The sequence below is a fragment of the Rattus rattus genome, chromosome 2 (genome assembly GCF_011064425.1).
Source record: "Rattus rattus isolate New Zealand chromosome 2, Rrattus_CSIRO_v1, whole genome shotgun sequence".
Taxonomy (NCBI): Eukaryota; Metazoa; Chordata; class Mammalia; order Rodentia; family Muridae; genus Rattus; species Rattus rattus.
In genome coordinates, this window is record NC_046155.1 from 98,614,629 (window position 1) to 98,631,597 (window position 16,969).

Sequence of the window (16,969 nt, forward strand, 5' to 3'; positions counted from 1 at the left end):
TGTATAAATGTGTGTGTATATATATGTATGTGTGTATGTATATGTATATGTGTATATGTGTATATGCATATATATGTATATGTATATATGTGTGTGTATAAATGTGTGTGTATATATGTGTGTATGTATATATATGTGTGTATGTATAGATGTGTGTATATATGTGTGTGTGTATGTGTGTATAAATGTGTGTGTATATATGTGTGAGTGTATAAATGTGTGTGTGTATATGTGTGTATAAATGTGTGTGTATATATGTGTGTGTGTGTGTATATGTGCATCTGTATGCCAGAAGCCGCAGATTATGCACAGTTGGGCAGGACTAGACTAGACAAAGAAACACCACCTCAGGTCCCACTATAGAAAATGTAATCTTAAAATAAACCAGATGCTCTATTTACTAGCCACAGGCTTTTAGGCTGAGCACCCATGCCTGTGAGCCAGTGCACAGCCCTGTGGCCATTTCCCTGCTGAGCCCCCTCTCCCTCCCTGATCTCCTCCAGTGGCCAACAAGTGGATACACGAGTATGGACAGGAATTCCGAAGACCCTGCAGCACCAATCCTGAAGACTGAAACACTGGCAGATGGCAGCTTGTCACCGAAGCCAGCCAGGAGTCAAAGCCAAGGGCAGAGGGGAGCAGATCCTCCTGAAGGAAGGCCTCCAGCAAGGCTAGGTCTTCAGCAGGAACCATCCCTCCACCCCTAATTTGCATCTGTTTCTACTCTAGCTGTGAGACTTAGAGGGCAACACAAAAGAGGCCTAAGAGGCTTCGAGGGCTCAGATATCCTTGGGAGGGAAAGAAATGAACTCAGCGTAGAAACTGATTGTTTAGAATGTGCAAATGCCTGATTCAGTTCACCTACACTGAACACACACCACACACATACACATGACCCTACACCCACATGACCCTCACACACAGACATGCCCACACACACACACGCACGCACGCACGCACGCACGCACGCACGCACGCACGCACGCACTCTCTGCAAACAATATATGGGCTGGCTTCTACTCCTGCTCCAGGAGGAGAGTCTAACCCAGAGGTCTTCATTCCCATCACCAGTGGGAATGTATATCATGTGATGACTTTTTTTAAAAGTGGAAAACAATTTTTTTTGTGATTTTTTAAATTGTCATTAAAATGTTTTAAAATTACCTCTTTTAACAGCGAATATTCTTTCATGATGTTGAGGAAGAAAACCAAAGTTGATTTATGTTCCTGGGCCCCAGCATCCACTACCCATTTGTCGCCTTGTTCTAGACTTGCTGACATTGTTCCTCAGAGTCTCCCACCTCTGAGGCCTCCCCATCTGCTGTCCCTTCAGGTCCTCAGAGGAGCTTTCTTTGGTCCACACAACATCCTTTAGAGAGGGACCCTGACCTCCTCCTTCTAACTCCGTTGGATTCACCGCACTTCCTTGCTAACACTCCTGTGACCTGAGCAAACTTCATTCCTCCGTTAATCTGGCCACTTGCTGTCCTTCTGGGCCCTGTTCTATCGATGCCTCTGTTAGAGTCACATCTTGATGCACCTCCATACTTGCCAGGGTGCTTGCCTGGACTCAGAATCCTCACGGGCTGGTCTGAAATAGGCAGGCAAAAGCAAAGGTTTTATAGAAGCCTGAGGAATCCTTCCTGCAGGCCAAATGAGCATCAGTAATGTAGATGGTGGTGTTTGACTGTTTGCACCAAGCAGATATTAAGGCTGCTTGGCTTGGGTCCCCCTGCCCCTGCCATGACATGGGTGTGCTTTGCTCTGAAGAGCCACCAATGAAGGGAGTGGGCAGTTACTTTGTTCCTCATGTCTGCCCCTTTCCTTCTCCAATGCTCTGCTGACCTAACTCCCTGTGCTCAGCTTCCAGAGCTCTCTCACTTCCAGTGGAGACTCTGACGTCCTGATGCCCTGCTTCCTTGAATGTGTCCTGTATTGATGCTGAGTGTGCCAAGATTCAGGACATCTACGTCACCTACGCACCCTGCCTCCTCTGAAGGAAAGCTGCTACCTAGGTGAGACTGTCTAGTCTTCTCTAAGCTCAGGCTTCTCAGAGTTAGTTACTAGTTTAGACTGAGCGAATCATAGCAATGGTGCACTCAGCATGGCTTACTCAGATGGTTCTAAACCATGGGCAGTGAGATGGCTTAGCAGGTGGCGTGCAGTTCTGACAACCTTGGCCACTTGCCTAGTAAGAAAGAGGCTGCACTAGGTGACAAGAGTGACTTCTTCAGGCCTGTTCTGTTGCTGTGTTAAGACACTATGGCTAAGGTAACTTACAGAAGAAAGTTTATCTGCACTTATAGTTTCAGCGGTGAGTTCATGACCTTCGTGACGAGGAGTCAGAAGGCAGGCATGACAGTGTAGCAGTGGCTGAGGGTTCACGTCTTAAGACTCAACTGTGAGGCAGACAGAGAAACTTAGAATGGCACAAGTCTTTTGAAACCTCAAGCCCACCCTCAGTGACACACCTTCTTCAACAAGGCCACACCTCCTCATCCTTACCAAACAGTTCCACCAAATGAGGACCAAGTATTCAAACACATGAGGCCATTCTCATCCGAACCACCACAAGGCCTGTCTTCTGTATGGTCATTCCTGCCAATCTCTCAGGTGTGGCCCTGAGTAGTCAGGTATATGCCGGGCTGGGCGATGAAGCCTGATCCAGGACATGTAGCTGTGCAGCCTTAGGCAAATCTCACAGCAAACTCCCTGATTCTCTGGCTCTTACAATCCTTCTGTCCCCTCTTCTGCAATGTTCCTTGGACCCTTTTGTGCAAGAGTTATATTGTAGATATAGCCCTTGGGACTGTGTTTTGATTGGCTGTGGTTTTCTGTAATGGTCTCTGTTGCAGAGAAGTTTCCTTGGTGAGGAGTGAGAACTCTGTACTTTGTGTAGGTATAAGATATATTTGTATTAGTTACGGTTACTATTGCTGTGATATATCACAACCAAAGCAACTTGAGGAGGGAAGGGTTTATTCAGTTTACACTCCCTCCCACATCAGTTTATCATTGAAAGAAGTCCAGGCAAGAACTCAAACAGGGCAGGAACCTGGAGGCAGACGCTGATAGAGAGGACATGTGACACCACCCATAATGGGCTAAGCCCATCAATCACTAATCAAGAAAATGTCCTACAGTCAGATCTTACACATTTTTCTTGAGTCTTCTCCTTTCTGATAACTCTTACTGTATAAGGCTGACATAAAACCAGCCAGCTCAAACTATGTTGTTGTTGTTGTTGTTGCTTTGTACATGGTTAATTCCTTAGGATTCTCTTGGATAACCTCACTGTTATTTTGGCCTATAGCTGTCTCTTACTGATGGACATACTTTAGTCTGGGGTTCACTGACCCTACCTACACAAGTTACTAACGTGACTTTACTTTAGGGGGGAAAAGACAATTGTCTTATGCCTGGTTTCTTAAATGGATGTTGGACTTGGAACTAGAAGGCATGGATGCTCACCCTAGTTGGGGCTGTGGACAAGCCATTCCCTGTCTCTGAACTTCAGTCACCTCACCTATAATTGGATAGAATGCATACACTTAATGGCCACGTACAACACACTCATTCCCAATGAGTAGTCCCCAACGAAGCTCAACCAACACTTTCTTCATTCTCAGCTTCCATCCACCAGGACGGAGGTCTCATTTCTTTGGTGACCCTCTTCCTGCTCTTCTGGGCTGATGTTCCTCTGAGCCAAACAACTGCCATCTTCAGTTCATCTCTGCTTGCTTGTAAACGATCCTCACAGCTGGGCTTGTTGACTAATGTCCCGCCATGGGAAGAGGTAGAAAGTCACTGGACCCTCACCTGGTACCATCATCCATGTTTAGTGAACACTATCCAGTCCAGTTGCTTTGGGGTCACCCAAAGGGTCATACTCCTGTCAGTAACTCCTCACTCATGCTCTGAAATTTAGCCCAATAAACACTATAGTTCCCCTGGGAGAACTTTGGTAGAAGTAAATTTTGGTTTGTCACTGGGACCTTGTGGAGTGTAAAAGCTGCACAGTCCCACTCCCAAATGGCTTCTACCAGGGGCCCTTTGTGTGCCTTAGGAGGAGGAATGCTGTAGAAACCAGTTGAATTTGAGCCTGACACTGTCACTTCTGAGCCATAAAAATAAATGTCTCGATACCCGTAAAAGGAATAGAACATCGACTATCCTATAGGTTCTTCTGAGTATTCAATGCCAAGTAAATTTGATGGTGCTCAAAATTGATAATTAATGCTTACCTGGTGAACAAAAACCACAGTGACCATGCTGCCCCCTGCAGGCAACAGGGCATGCAGCTGACAGGCAATCTGGAAAGACGGGTGGCAGAACCAGAGCACACAGAGGTGGGCCCTTCTCTCTGCCAGGGTGCTCTACCTGGTCAGAGTGAATATCTCCTCTTTAGCTTCTCCAGCCTGGGTGCACCTGAAAATGCAGATCACTTCTGCCTCAACAAGACTGGAGTAAGGACAAAACCTGCATCAAAACTCCCGGTGAGGCCAGCACTAGCGTGGCTCAGGGACCACTTTTGCCAGTCACAGAGCTTTGTCGCTGACCTACTCTATCATATATGGTCCTCCCTGGCCAGTGGGGCAGGTGTTTACTACAGTGTGCAGATGAGGAAACTAAAGGCCTTAAAATAGGTTTGTAGACAGAAGCCCCAGGGCAGGGGGCAGTAGCAGGAAATCATCAAGGGTAAGGCAGTAATTTAGGTGAGTGGTGAGATCCACGTTGGTGTAACTGGGGTGGAAAAGAAGGGCGTAAAGAAGAGGCAGGGCGTGGCAGCAAAGTGGCTCTGAGAGGAAAGGGACAACTGACACATACCTGCTTGCGCCTACCTCATACTGAGCTGCAACCATGCACTCAAGAGCAACTTTCAAGGAGGTCAAAATAAAGTGGCTTCTGGTCCCCTGGGAGAGACCTGTGGGACAGATGGGCACATACACCTAGAGCTCAGGAGATGACTTGGGTTGTTGATTGAATGTTGGCATAGAAACCATGAGTAAAGGAAGACACAGGGGCAGAATGTCCTCTTGGCCAGCTGAAGAAATGGGTTCTGTGACTGTAGTGAAGACATCTGCCCGTTTCAGGGTCAGATCTGAGGAAGATACTGATAGGCTGTCTCTGTAACACAGCACTGTCTATCCATCTGTCCCAGAGCTTCATTAGGGTGGCTTATAGGAACATGGGTGATGATGTACTTACAGGAGCATGGGCTACTAGCCAGTGGCTACAGACAGTGGCAGACTATGGAGAAAGGGGCTTCTGTGATCAGGTGGCAACTAACTAATAAACTGTTCCTAGCCAGATCAGCAAAGTAAGGACAGCTCCTCAGACGAATAAAGGTTGGGGGATATTTATTTTCTTTAAACAAGATCATAAATAACAAAGAACAAAGTCGGTCCCAGACTCTGGACCGTGCAGCAGGACAGGGGTAGGAAGTTGTTGGGTGAAAAAACAGAAGAGGGCTACACAGTCACCTAAGACAGTCACAGAAAGATGGGCTTCAGGAGGCTGCCCTGCCCCTACCCGTGAGCAGCAGAGGGAGGCCCCAGTGCTGTGCTGGGGCAGCTGGATGAGGGCAAAGACTGGGGATGCTAGTCCATGATGTTTCTACAGAGTGACATGGAAACCACAAGTGGATCAAGAAGCTGTGGGTCTAGAAGAGGCAAGCGGGCACTTGGCACACCTCCAGGAACCAACTATGAAAATGTTAAATTCAATCCTTAAAAACAATTCCACAGAATTTAGCCTGTGGCTTTGTGCATGGGCTGTGTTTAACCTGGGTTGCTCTGTGGCAGATGAGGGCTCATGAGGCCCTTGGAGCAGCCTGGCCTCAGCCCAGGGCAGGTGCCCAGACATGTGGGAGTGGGACAGTGGACTCGCCCAGATGGGAAGCCATGTGCTTGGACTGGCTGGACCTGGCTTACAGCTTGGTTTCTTGGGATACTTGCTATCCACTACCTCTCCCTGAATCCTCATTACTCTGGATCTTCCAGACTTGGAACAGTTAAGACTGGGATAAAGGTACCCGACTGGTGTTTTATTTGAAAGGGAAAAATAAGGGCCAGTGTGTGCATTGCCCATCCCATGAGGAAGGGCAGAACCATGCCAAGAACATCCTCAAGGAATGGAGATCCCTGAGCCTGGTGGGTACACTGCCGGATGCCAGGCACAGGGCCAGGGAGTAGCTCTGGAGGCTTCATCCTAGGCAAGGCAGGGAGCACAGGAGGGGGAGGAGGAGCTGTGGGCCCCAGACTGCATAGGCCACTGCTGGACAAGGGCCCTGGAGAAGATGCTTTCAGTGGGTATACAGGAAAGGGTTTGTACGTCTGGGGATGCCCTCTACAGGAGCCGGTGTCACATGGCTGGGCAGGATGGTGAGGAGGAGACAGCGGCATCACAGTGGCCTCTGGAACGATGTATTTACAACAGAGTTCAATGTAGAGGGAGGAGTAGACAGCAGGTCACTAACAGCCAGGAAACACACTGTTAGGGGCAGAAAGGGAACTGTTACAAATCTGACCACTACAGGCTTTTCTCCAGCTTACTTCTTTCTCCTAGAACCCTCCCTAATGACCCTCAATGTCCCATCTCAGTGGATGGTTCACGACCAAGACACCAAATGGTTGGAAGCCCCCAAACACATTGAGAAATTAAGTCCTCATTATTGACTCCTAGAGTCTGTGGATGGTCAGCGAGAACCGTCACTCTCCTGGTCACTGGACCAGGTCCCTGTCAGGTCTGATGCCCACCATTCCTATCACTGTCATTTCCCATGACCTGGCAATCAGAGTTGTCTAAGGCAAAAGGCACTTCTTTTTCAAACTTTCTGTGGCAAGTTTCCCCTAAAGCCTCACCAAACTCTGAGAAGAGGCCAACAGGAGTGACACCTTACGTGACACATGGGCTAAGAAGCAAGGACCTCCTCCAGGGCAGAACAGATGCTTGTGAGGTGAGCTAGAACCACCTAATGTGTGTATCTCCTTCCTCAAAATAAAGCCCAACTTGTCTCCCTAATATGAGGAGCTTTCTGAGATGTGGGCTTGCTCTCTCCCCGTCTAGGTAAGCATTGTGTCCCTTCTGCCTCCGTGGACAAATGGTTCCATCTGGACACAATTCTGGTGGGCAGAATTATGTTTAGGAGATGTTCCTGGAAGACAGTGGACAGAGGCCAAGGTGTTGTTATGGCACATAGGTCATCCTGTGACCACAACAAAGAATCATCTCCCCACATGTCAGGATTAGAATCCCTGATCGAGACTGTGATACAACCTCCTCGCTCTGCTCACCAGAGGCAGAACATAAATTTCTGGCAAAGTCTGATTCCCATTACAGCCTCCACAGAGAGCATATCCCTCACTGCAGGAGATAAGATATGACTCAGTCACAGCTCAACAAAGTCCCCCTGGACCAGAGTCCACATACAACCAAGAAAACACACACCAGATTGGTGACCTAGAACAGGCAGGACTAAGGCAGAAATATTCACACCGCTCCTCCCCGACCCAACCTCCCAAGAGTCTTGAGTCTTGAGGCGGGCCAGCTGGCTACACTCATACGCTTGTGCACACTCACCACTGGAATCCTCCGATGGGCTCTGCAAACCTGTGCCGGATCAGGAAAGTGGCAACAGCTTCAGCTACCTGGAAAAGAAGAGGCATTTCTGTCCCTGTGAAGGTAGGTGCGAGGGCCCAGCATTAGAAGCCTGTGGGCTTCCGCTGGAAGGTCTGTGGAAGGCTCACTGGTGTCCTCATGAGGACTGTACTACTGTGGGTGGCCTAGGAGCAAAGAACCTGGAACAGGGACTCCTCGTAAGGGATGGCTCCAGAATGTAGAGGAACGAGGACCTTCTGGTGGACTGTATGCAGGAGGAGTTGTGGAGGGCAAATGAGCTTTCTGGAGACAGCTCACCATTTTGCACGGCTGAGAATGGTATATCCTGGAGAGGCACAGCCCCAGGAGCATCGTCCCAGGATTGCTTCTTGCTGCTGCTGTGCCTTCTCATGTGTGTCATGGCTGTATTCCTCACTGTTCTGACATGGTGTGAGTGGCAAAGAAAGACGCTTTCTGCTTATAGTCTGTTATGGTTGATTCCTAGGTACTAGCCCACCCTACTGGGCAAATTACCTGCAGATCAACATGAAAATGAAATTATGCTTTTTACATGAATTGATAACTTTATAACTCCCGGTAATGATTTTATAGAATTCCTGATGTGACTAAAATAATTTCAAGAAGTTAAGATAGTTGACAGGAAGTTTAGAGTTAAAATAAAAATTAGAGTGTGCCTCCTCCTGCAAAGCAGTAAAGGCTGCACAGTTCAGAAAGGGACCGCAGCGAGCTTTCATACACCACAAGCAGAGATTATAATTATAAATTGCAGGAGGATGAAAAATAGGCTTGGAATAAATTAACAATCAAGGAAGATATCCATTCTAGGTTAGGTCCAGGAATGAGGCTGCCGGTCTCAGTGTACACCATGATAAGTAAGGTCATGAACAAGGAGTGGGTAGATGACCTGTTTCGTGGTAAAAAATACTTTGTTAACCTATGACATAAAAAACTATTGCTTTGAACTTATAATGACCTTGTAGAATAAAAGATAAAAGTGTTTAGTTAGATATCAGTTTGAATAGGAAAACATGTAATCAGCAATCCTGCTGTAACTCCCGGACGTGCGGGGCAAGTGAACTAGTAAGGCTGATGGAGCCCAGACCCCGGGACACTCAGAATCGAGTACACTGGGCATGCGGCCAGTTCCTTCCAAACTCTACCTACTCTGGAACATGTAGCCATGACATCACCCTGAGAAGACCATAGCAATGAGCAAAAACCTGGAGCTCTCCATGCTAATGAGGTATCTAGAGGGTCCCTGAGTATTCAGCCAATGAGCTTCCCTTCCTGGGGCATTCCTTTCCACAAAAGGTATTTAATCCCTGGTTCACCTTGAGTTCAATGTACACATTCACATCCACCATCAAATAAAGCAGTTTGGACAACCAAGGACCCTCTCCTTCATCAAGGATCACCTTGTGGGGCCTTCGTCATAAAGAGCAGAGCTTTAATCTCTCTCCCAGCCCATCTGTATTCTCAGCACTCATTTGGAACCAAACCGGGTTCTACCCTTGTCCTAGGCTCTACATTCCCCTTCCTGCCTGTTGAGTGGATGTCTTGAGGAGAAGTGTAGACTGAGAACCCCTGTCCTCAACTCTCAGGTCCACAGGAGATTTGGAACCACAGAAATTGCCCAGTTACTGCTGTTTCCCACCCAGAGGAACATGGACTGAGGACCCACACCCATTATGGACTGTATTCTGCTACCCCTGCGCAGTGTGCTAGCACTCCTGGCACCCCAGCAGCAAGGCAGACACGCAGCCTGATACTTGTGTAACAATTTTATCTGCTTTTGAATAAGGTTAGTTTTTTTTTTACACAGAGAACTTTGACTTAGGGGTAGAAAAAGGCTAAGAGAAAAAGTAAAGTTGTTAGAGCTTGCACTCTGAAGCTTTGCTCTACCCACCAACTGTGTGTGTGTATATGCATGTACATATATGTGTGTGTGTGTGTGTGTGTATGTATGTATGTATGTATGTATGTATGTATGTATGTATGTATGTATGTAAAATGGTTAGAGCTTCGCTGGAGCTTTCCTTTGTCCACTAGATGTGCATGTGTATATATGTAAGGTGGTATGTATGTATGTATATATGTACGTACGTATGTATGAAGTTGTTGAAACTTGCTTATTGGAGCTTGCTTTGCTTCATCCACTAAGTTTCTGCGTACAGAGTCTCGTGTTTCTTTCTCACAGCCCCCAAAGAGTTTAGTTCTTTACTGGTCACAGAAAGTACTGTTCCAGATAATTAAGCTTTGCTCCTGCCACACTGATGGCCCCGTATATTTCCTGCTGTAGTCAGCAGAGGCCACAATCACCAACTGCACACGTGGCTCTCCTCGGTTTTCCTTGTGGTGTGGGAGCTGGGCTTCAGCAACGGTTTACTTCTGGAAAGGTTATGAGCACCTTTTTCTTACAAGCTCTATTAATCTCTGAGTACAAATGGATTTAGGGTGCAGTTTGGCTTTAGTGGTAGCCACAGGGCTCTGGGATCAAACAGAGTGGGCCAGCAGCTCTTCAGCACAGACAAAGTCAAGACCACAGGCACTGACTAGGAAGGGGCTTAGGGAGCTGGCAGATTGCAGATAAACCCCACGGCAGGCTTATCCTACTTTCTGTGGAACCCACATTCCTCCCAGTTGTCCTCTCAAGTCACCAGGCACCAGACTTACCTTGTCAGGGGCGTCCTCATGGACTGCATGGCCACACTGGGGTAAGACCTGCATCTGGAACTTCCCTGGAGAGGAAACAAGCAGGCAACCTCAGGGACAAAAAGCCCTCCCTCCTCATCTCTGTTCCTCACAGGTCACTGGGCAGCCCAGGAGGACCATCTCCAGGACAGTCTGACAAGTGTAACTAGACCCTGTTCCTCTCCTTTCATGGTTCACTTTTGCCTCTTGGTGTAAATTTACTTTGGGCAGAAAACTCAGCCCCTGTGCTCAGAGGATTCAGTCCAGTGGGAGAGTAAAACACAACACTATCGTCGATGTGGTCCCAAGTGTGAAAACGGTCACATCGACTGTAAAAATGTAGTAAAGGTCTTGATGAGCCAGCAGGCATCCAGGCAGGCTTCTGCACAAACACAGAATAGCCCACTCCAGGGAGAGATGGCTTAAAATGGCAGTTACCCATGGAAATGATGGCCTAGCACCGTGCTGATGTGAATGGCAGCAATGGAGCTGTACTGGAAAAGCAAGGGCCACATGCGGAACTCTGCAAGTTATGTTAAGAATACTGAAGTGGAGGGGGTTGGGGACTTAGCTCAGTGGTAGAGCACTTGCCTAGGGAAGCGAGGCCCTGGGTTCGGTCCCCAGCTCCAAAAAAAAAGAACCAAAAAAAAAAAAGAATACTGAAGTGGATGATTACAAAAGACAGCAGATGAGTATTTAACAATGGGCCAGGCTCTGTAAGATGTACTTCCTCACACTGTCTTACAGAACACTGCAAGCTTACAACTTACAGTAATTTGGGGGGCGAGGCTATTTGGGATTAAAACTAGGGCCCAAGCATGGTACTCAAAATTACCAGTGAGCTACAATCCGAACCCTAATAGGACAGAATTAAGAGTGAACAGCTGGGCATGTAGCTCTGCTGGTGTGTGTTGGTCCAAGGGTCTGGTGTCAGAGTGAGCAGAGCTGAGCTGAGTTGCTGCAGGAGCAGCAGGGGTGTGCCTGGCAGCCAAGCACTGCAGTTAAATGCTAATGACTGGTGGGGAAGTGTGAGGGGCCATCTTACTCTCTGAACCCAGTTTTCCCATTTAAATGCAAGAGAGCTGGAACAGTCTTTGGGGCACCAATGCAGGCACAGCAGTGGTTCTCTCCTGCAACAGTAGCTCATGTCTTCAGTGTACTATTCTATCCACTGTTAAAACCAACTTTACAATCACATGGGTAAGGAACCTAGTTCTGATTAGGGCAATGCCCTGCCCAAGGCTGTGAGATTAGTGAAGGAACTGAGCCCATACCATTTATTAAGCCTATTAATGGCCCTCCTCCTGCATATGGCTGCCTCTCCTTCAGATCTGTCATATTATTAACTCATATGATTCTAACAGAGCAAAGAATGGGTCCTGCGACATCCACAGCTGCATGGCCCTCCTGTCTGCACTTGTGTGTGGCACTCATGCCCACTACACCTCGTCACCCCTTTGAGGCTGCATCAATGTTCTTGTTTTACACGTGAACAACGTTCCAGCTGACTGATTACTGGGAAGCAGCATCTAAAACTCACCACCACTCTGAGGCTCTCTTATCCCTCCTCACCATGATGTCTTCTAACAGACTTTATTCCCTTTGGTACCTATGTTTTTTCTTTCTTAAACTCTTAACATTTAAAAAAAAAACACTCAGAAAATTATTTCTGTTCCCAGTGTTAGACACTTATATAAAACTTAATAATTTCCAGATGAATCACTTCATCTTAATCTTTCCATCATGGATTACAGATAATATAATAACTCCCATCCTTAGTTAGGGGAAAACAGACAGTCACTTCAAAAAAGGGAAGATAACCTTGGGAGGCAGAGGCAGTCTGAGGTCAGCTGGGTCTACAAAGGGAGTTCTAGGATAGCCAAGGCAACAGAGAGAAAACCTGTCCAGGGTGGGGTGGGGACAAAACAAAACAACAGCACCAGCCCTCAAACAAAACAAAAGGGAAGGGAAGATACCCGACCACACACCCCCTCGCGGGCTGGAGAGGAGGCCGTCCAATAGAGCTGGACTCACTGCTCATGCTCTCTCCACTGTGCGTCACCATCTACAATCGATTTTCCTAAGATTGCCCACATTTCCTTGCCCTCAGAAGAGGATCCATGGGCACAATTCCTGGATGACTTACCCTGCATCTGGCCTATGGTCAGATCTTTATCCAATCTATCAACACCTAGAACAAAACAGGAGAATCTGTGAGTAACTCCCTAGAAAAGGCCTTGTGAAACGGGCTTCTCAGTACGGAGTAAACATGGCTACAGAACTGTAAAGACCACTGCACTCTCAATCAGACAGATTCAATTCTCTGACTCCATATTCCTAACAGATGAAAATTTTCAGGTTGAGATTTCTGAGTAATCATGTTCATTTTTTAAGATTTATTTATTTTATTTCTGCATATTTCACATATGCACCTGGCACATGTAGAGGTCAGAAGGATGTTAGACCTGGAGTTACAGATGGTTGTGAGGCACCGTATGAGAAGTGGGAACTGGATTCAGGTTCTAGAGAGTAACAAATGTTCCTAACTACTGAGCTGTCTGTGCAGCCCTGCTCATGCTCACTCACAGATGTTTAGACGAAAACAACATTTTCTGTCTAGATTCAGAGTTCAGAGTGCTCTAGGAGTTAGGTTCCACCAGGGCCTCAGGGCAGGTCAACAGCATGCAGACTGGAGGGTGTTTACTCCTGTTAGGTTTAGGGCTGCATAGGGGTTGGTTAGAAGGGGGTTTCTCCACTTTAGAAGTCACTGCCCATTTGGTTAATAGTAACAGTTGTGATGAAGTCACATCTAGATGACAGTATACTCACACTTCTATGGACTGGCTGTCTCCCACAATTCATGGGGAAGCCATAACCCCCAGTATATTTGAAGATGGGGTCTACAAAAGGTAAAATGAGGTTGTAGGGGTGGGGGTCTCTGACACAATAAGATTATTGGCCTTGTAAAAGACCTCAGAAAACTGTCTTGCTTCCTCTTAGCCGTGTGGAAGCACAGAAGGTCTGTGAATCAGGAAGAGCTCTGAGAACTTAATCCAACCCATACTCTGATCTTACACTTTCAGCCCCAGACTGTGAGAAAAATAAGGTTCACTTCTTTAAGCCACCCAATCTATTTGAGTATTTCAAATGTATTTCAAATGTTTGATTTCATCCAAGGAAAAACAAACACACGCACGAACTCGGGCACGCACACACACACACACACACTCACACACACACACACACACACAATCACACACACACTCACACACACACACAATCACACACACACACCACTCACCTCACTCTCCCTCTCTCTCTCTCTCACACACACACCCACACACACACACACACACACACACACACACACACACATAGCACTTACCTGCCAAGAGCAGCAGTTTAGGAATAGGACAGCTAAGAAAGAGATTGGATAAGCCTCGGAACCAGCCGTCCCAGTACTTCTCTGTTTTTGCCAGCTCAATTCTCCAGGTGTATGGATGATCCTTCTTGGTCTGTAGGGATGAAAGCAAGGTGAGTCTGAGGTTGAGCCCGGGGAGCAGGACAGAGACCAGGTCTGTGGGAAGGAAGGGGAGCCAGCACTGTTACGAGTTCACTACAGCCCAGATAGGTGAGTGTCCATTTAACCCTCTACCAGCACTGCACGCTGCTGTAAATTCTACCTCTGGATAATCTGAACCTTTCTTTTTCACTCCTATTTGCTTTCTTCTGGCTCACAGAAGCCTCCTGCCTCAACCTCCCAAATGGCCAGTGCTACAAACAAGGTTCAACATAACTACTGGTAACTTTAGGTAAATTTAGGAAGCAAATAACTATTGAGCCAAGGTGCAACTTTCCTTTCAGTGAGTATAAAGATTAGCAAAAGATTCACACAAAGAACATAGTGAAATAAAACAAAAGAACCCCTGCCACCACCCCTCCCCTCCCCCTACACCAACCTAAGTGAAAGAAAAAGCAGAGACTGTCCTTCAAGTTAGGATGACTACCAGAGAAACGTGGTAGACGTCTGGGAGAGAACAAGCTCATTTGTGAGTACAGTGCTGTTTTCTCATTTTCAGGTTGATGATGATGACCAGGGACAGTCGTTCTAATAAGGTGACGTGACAAATACATCTGACAACTGGGTGGTGAATGGCACACAGTATGCTATCAAATATTAGGTGAACTAGGTGGGCTGTGATAGAGCATGCCTTTAATCCCAGCACTTGTGAGGCAGATGCAGGCAGATCAGAGTTCAAGGATAGCTTGGTCTACAAAGCAAGTTCCAGGTCAGCCAGGGCTACACAGAGTAACCCTGTCTTGAGAAAATAAAGCCAACAAAACAAAAAACCTTTAGGTGACCTACTGAGTCCCATACTTGCCTGCATCATAGAACTAGGTCAGATACAACTGAAGCAATGGCAGGACAAAGCACCAACTGCAACAGGAGATCTAGATGTGGACAAGATGACACTGTCTGCTCAAGATCAGTGGGTGACTAAGATGTCCACAGCACCCAAAGTGACCCAGTCAGTGGAATCAAGTCTAAGTGGTATTTTTGGATGATATTTCAATGATCTTAAAGTTGTCTAAGACTACATACAACTCTGAATAGCCAACAAACTTTGCAAAAGCGTTAGAAATCTGGAGAACTCATTCTTGACTTCAAAACAGTACAATCTGTAGTAATTGAGAGTTTGGGACTTAGAGATATACAGTTCAGAGGCACAGGTCGAGCGTGCTGAGGCCTTCTGAACCACAAAACCAACAAAGTTTATAGTGTCATTAAAGACAGACAAAGGAAATGGAGGTCCCAGAAATGGACACTGAGATACACAGTCAAATGACCTCTGTTAAGAGTATCAAAAGTATTGGTGGGGGACACAAGGCCTCTTTTACCGTGCTGAGATAACAAATGCAGCCATGCAGAGAATGCAGGCACAGCTAGGCAGTAAGAGTGGAAAGATGCCCAACAGCAGCAGGCAACATAGAAACAGGAGATGGCTGCACTCAGAGACAGACAGCACTATGGGAACTATATGGAGAAACCAGAAGCCTCATTCCTTTAGCTCTCCATAGTGGGAAAAATTCTATAGAAAAATCTATATATTCATCATTTGAGGGACATATTAAAAATGTGACATATCAATACCACAGAATATTTTTCAGACATACAAATAAGGCAAACACTGATGCATGACACATGCAGCCACACGGATGAACCCTGAAAAGCCTGACCTACAGTAAAGAAGCCAGTCACAAAGGACCACACATTCCATAGTCCCTTTTATATGTACTGTTCATATTAAGCATATCTACAGACCGAAAGTAGATTAGTGATCGTCTCAGCTAGGAGAGCTGAGGAGAAACAGGAAGTGGCTGCTTACGGATACAATAAAGAGGGAGACCTCTTCATTGGGGTGAGGTAGATGGAGAGCTAGGCCTCCGTGTGTGAGTGCCTCCCACTGAGCTACATGCCTGGCCCTTTTTGTTTTCCTCCTTCTTGTAGATTTTAAGATAGGTGTCACTAAGGCACCCAACCTCCTGACTTATCATGTACTCCAGGCAGGCCTTGAATTTTTGATTCCTCTGCCTCAGACTCCCAAATCCAATTTCTGAATTAAGATGCTACTATATTATAATATGAGAGAAAAATTTCCCTTCACCATACAAGGTATTTTGAGGCCCAAACACATGAGGCATTATTTAGAATTTACATTTGTAAATTCTAAAGAAGTATAAAATATTCTGATCATTGATCTTAAAAATGGCAGAAAGATCCTTATTAAGCAAAAAAAAAAAAAAAAAAAAAATCCTTTAAAAAGATGTATTCTTCTTGCTAAGAGCAGCACCCCGAAAGGCAAGGGAGTGTGTAGTAACACCAATATTACCTGACAGAAAGGAGGTGCTTACAATACGCCCTAGGAAGTCACTAATGCACCTCGCAAAGCAGCACTACCCATCATTAGCCTCAAACAGACTGCTCCACCAGAATCCCTACTTACACAGACATGAACTAAACATAACTTGTTTGCTTGGGTAATGATTTCTATTAAATTAAAGGCAACAGGAGGCATCACTGACAGTCAGGCATCCACAGCATCTGTGGCTTCATTATTGGGACTCCCTATGCGAAACTTCAGAAGTGTTACATTGCACCTATCATTGTAAGTCTACAATGTAGATGGACTGACAAACACTGGGGTCAGAAAGCTTGTTCCAAGAGACAAACCTCAGAAGGCAGTAAAAGCTGGACAGTCAAAAGATACAGGTACCAAATGAGGAGCCTGGTGAGGAAGTCTGAGGGGAATACAGAGTAAGTTTCTCACTCTAACTGCTGAGTACTGCATTAGTGCCCTCCAGGCAATGCTCTCTTACCATGGTGTCTCTGCCCACTAATGTATCTAACTGGACAAAAATAACAATGTTACCTCTGCTTCCCCGATTCCCCCATAACTTCGGAGGATAAGACCTTCCTCACTCACTTCCATGTCGTCTTCCTTTTTCCTCTTGTTAACTGACTCACTTCCTTCTTCATCTTCTTCTTCTTCCTCTATGATTCCTTCTACTATGGATTTGGAACTTTCTGGACTTGTAATTCCTTCACACCTGGATTGAAAAAAACTTTGATGAATGTCTTATCAAATTGTCTTATTAG

General features: G+C 46.3%; 2 protein-coding genes across 3 annotated transcripts in view; one reads left to right on the plus strand and one right to left on the minus strand.

Moving 5' to 3' along the window:
• P4ha3 (prolyl 4-hydroxylase subunit alpha 3) overlaps positions 1 to 1,163 on the plus strand; it is a 35,948-nt gene extending 34,785 nt beyond the window's left edge. For both annotated transcript variants that reach the window (XM_032893040.1, XM_032893041.1), the window contains exon 13: positions 504 to 1,163. In XM_032893040.1, the coding sequence (XP_032748931.1) occupies positions 504 to 574 (71 nt within the window). In that variant the 3' untranslated portion in view covers positions 575 to 1,163. The remainder of the gene's footprint in view (positions 1 to 503) is intronic.
• Positions 1,164 to 5,343: 4,180 nt separating this feature from the next.
• Positions 5,344 to 16,969, minus strand: part of Ppme1 (protein phosphatase methylesterase 1) — a 48,274-nt gene continuing 36,648 nt past the window's right edge. Inside the window, exons 9-14 of the mRNA XM_032893042.1 lie at positions 16,797 to 16,920; positions 13,697 to 13,826; positions 12,458 to 12,502; positions 10,294 to 10,358; positions 7,582 to 7,649; positions 5,344 to 6,492 (exon numbers count right to left, since the gene is read on the minus strand). Coding sequence (XP_032748933.1) covers positions 6,474 to 6,492; positions 7,582 to 7,649; positions 10,294 to 10,358; positions 12,458 to 12,502; positions 13,697 to 13,826; positions 16,797 to 16,920 — 451 coding nt within the window. The 3' untranslated portion in view covers positions 5,344 to 6,473. The remainder of the gene's footprint in view (positions 6,493 to 7,581; positions 7,650 to 10,293; positions 10,359 to 12,457; positions 12,503 to 13,696; positions 13,827 to 16,796; positions 16,921 to 16,969) is intronic.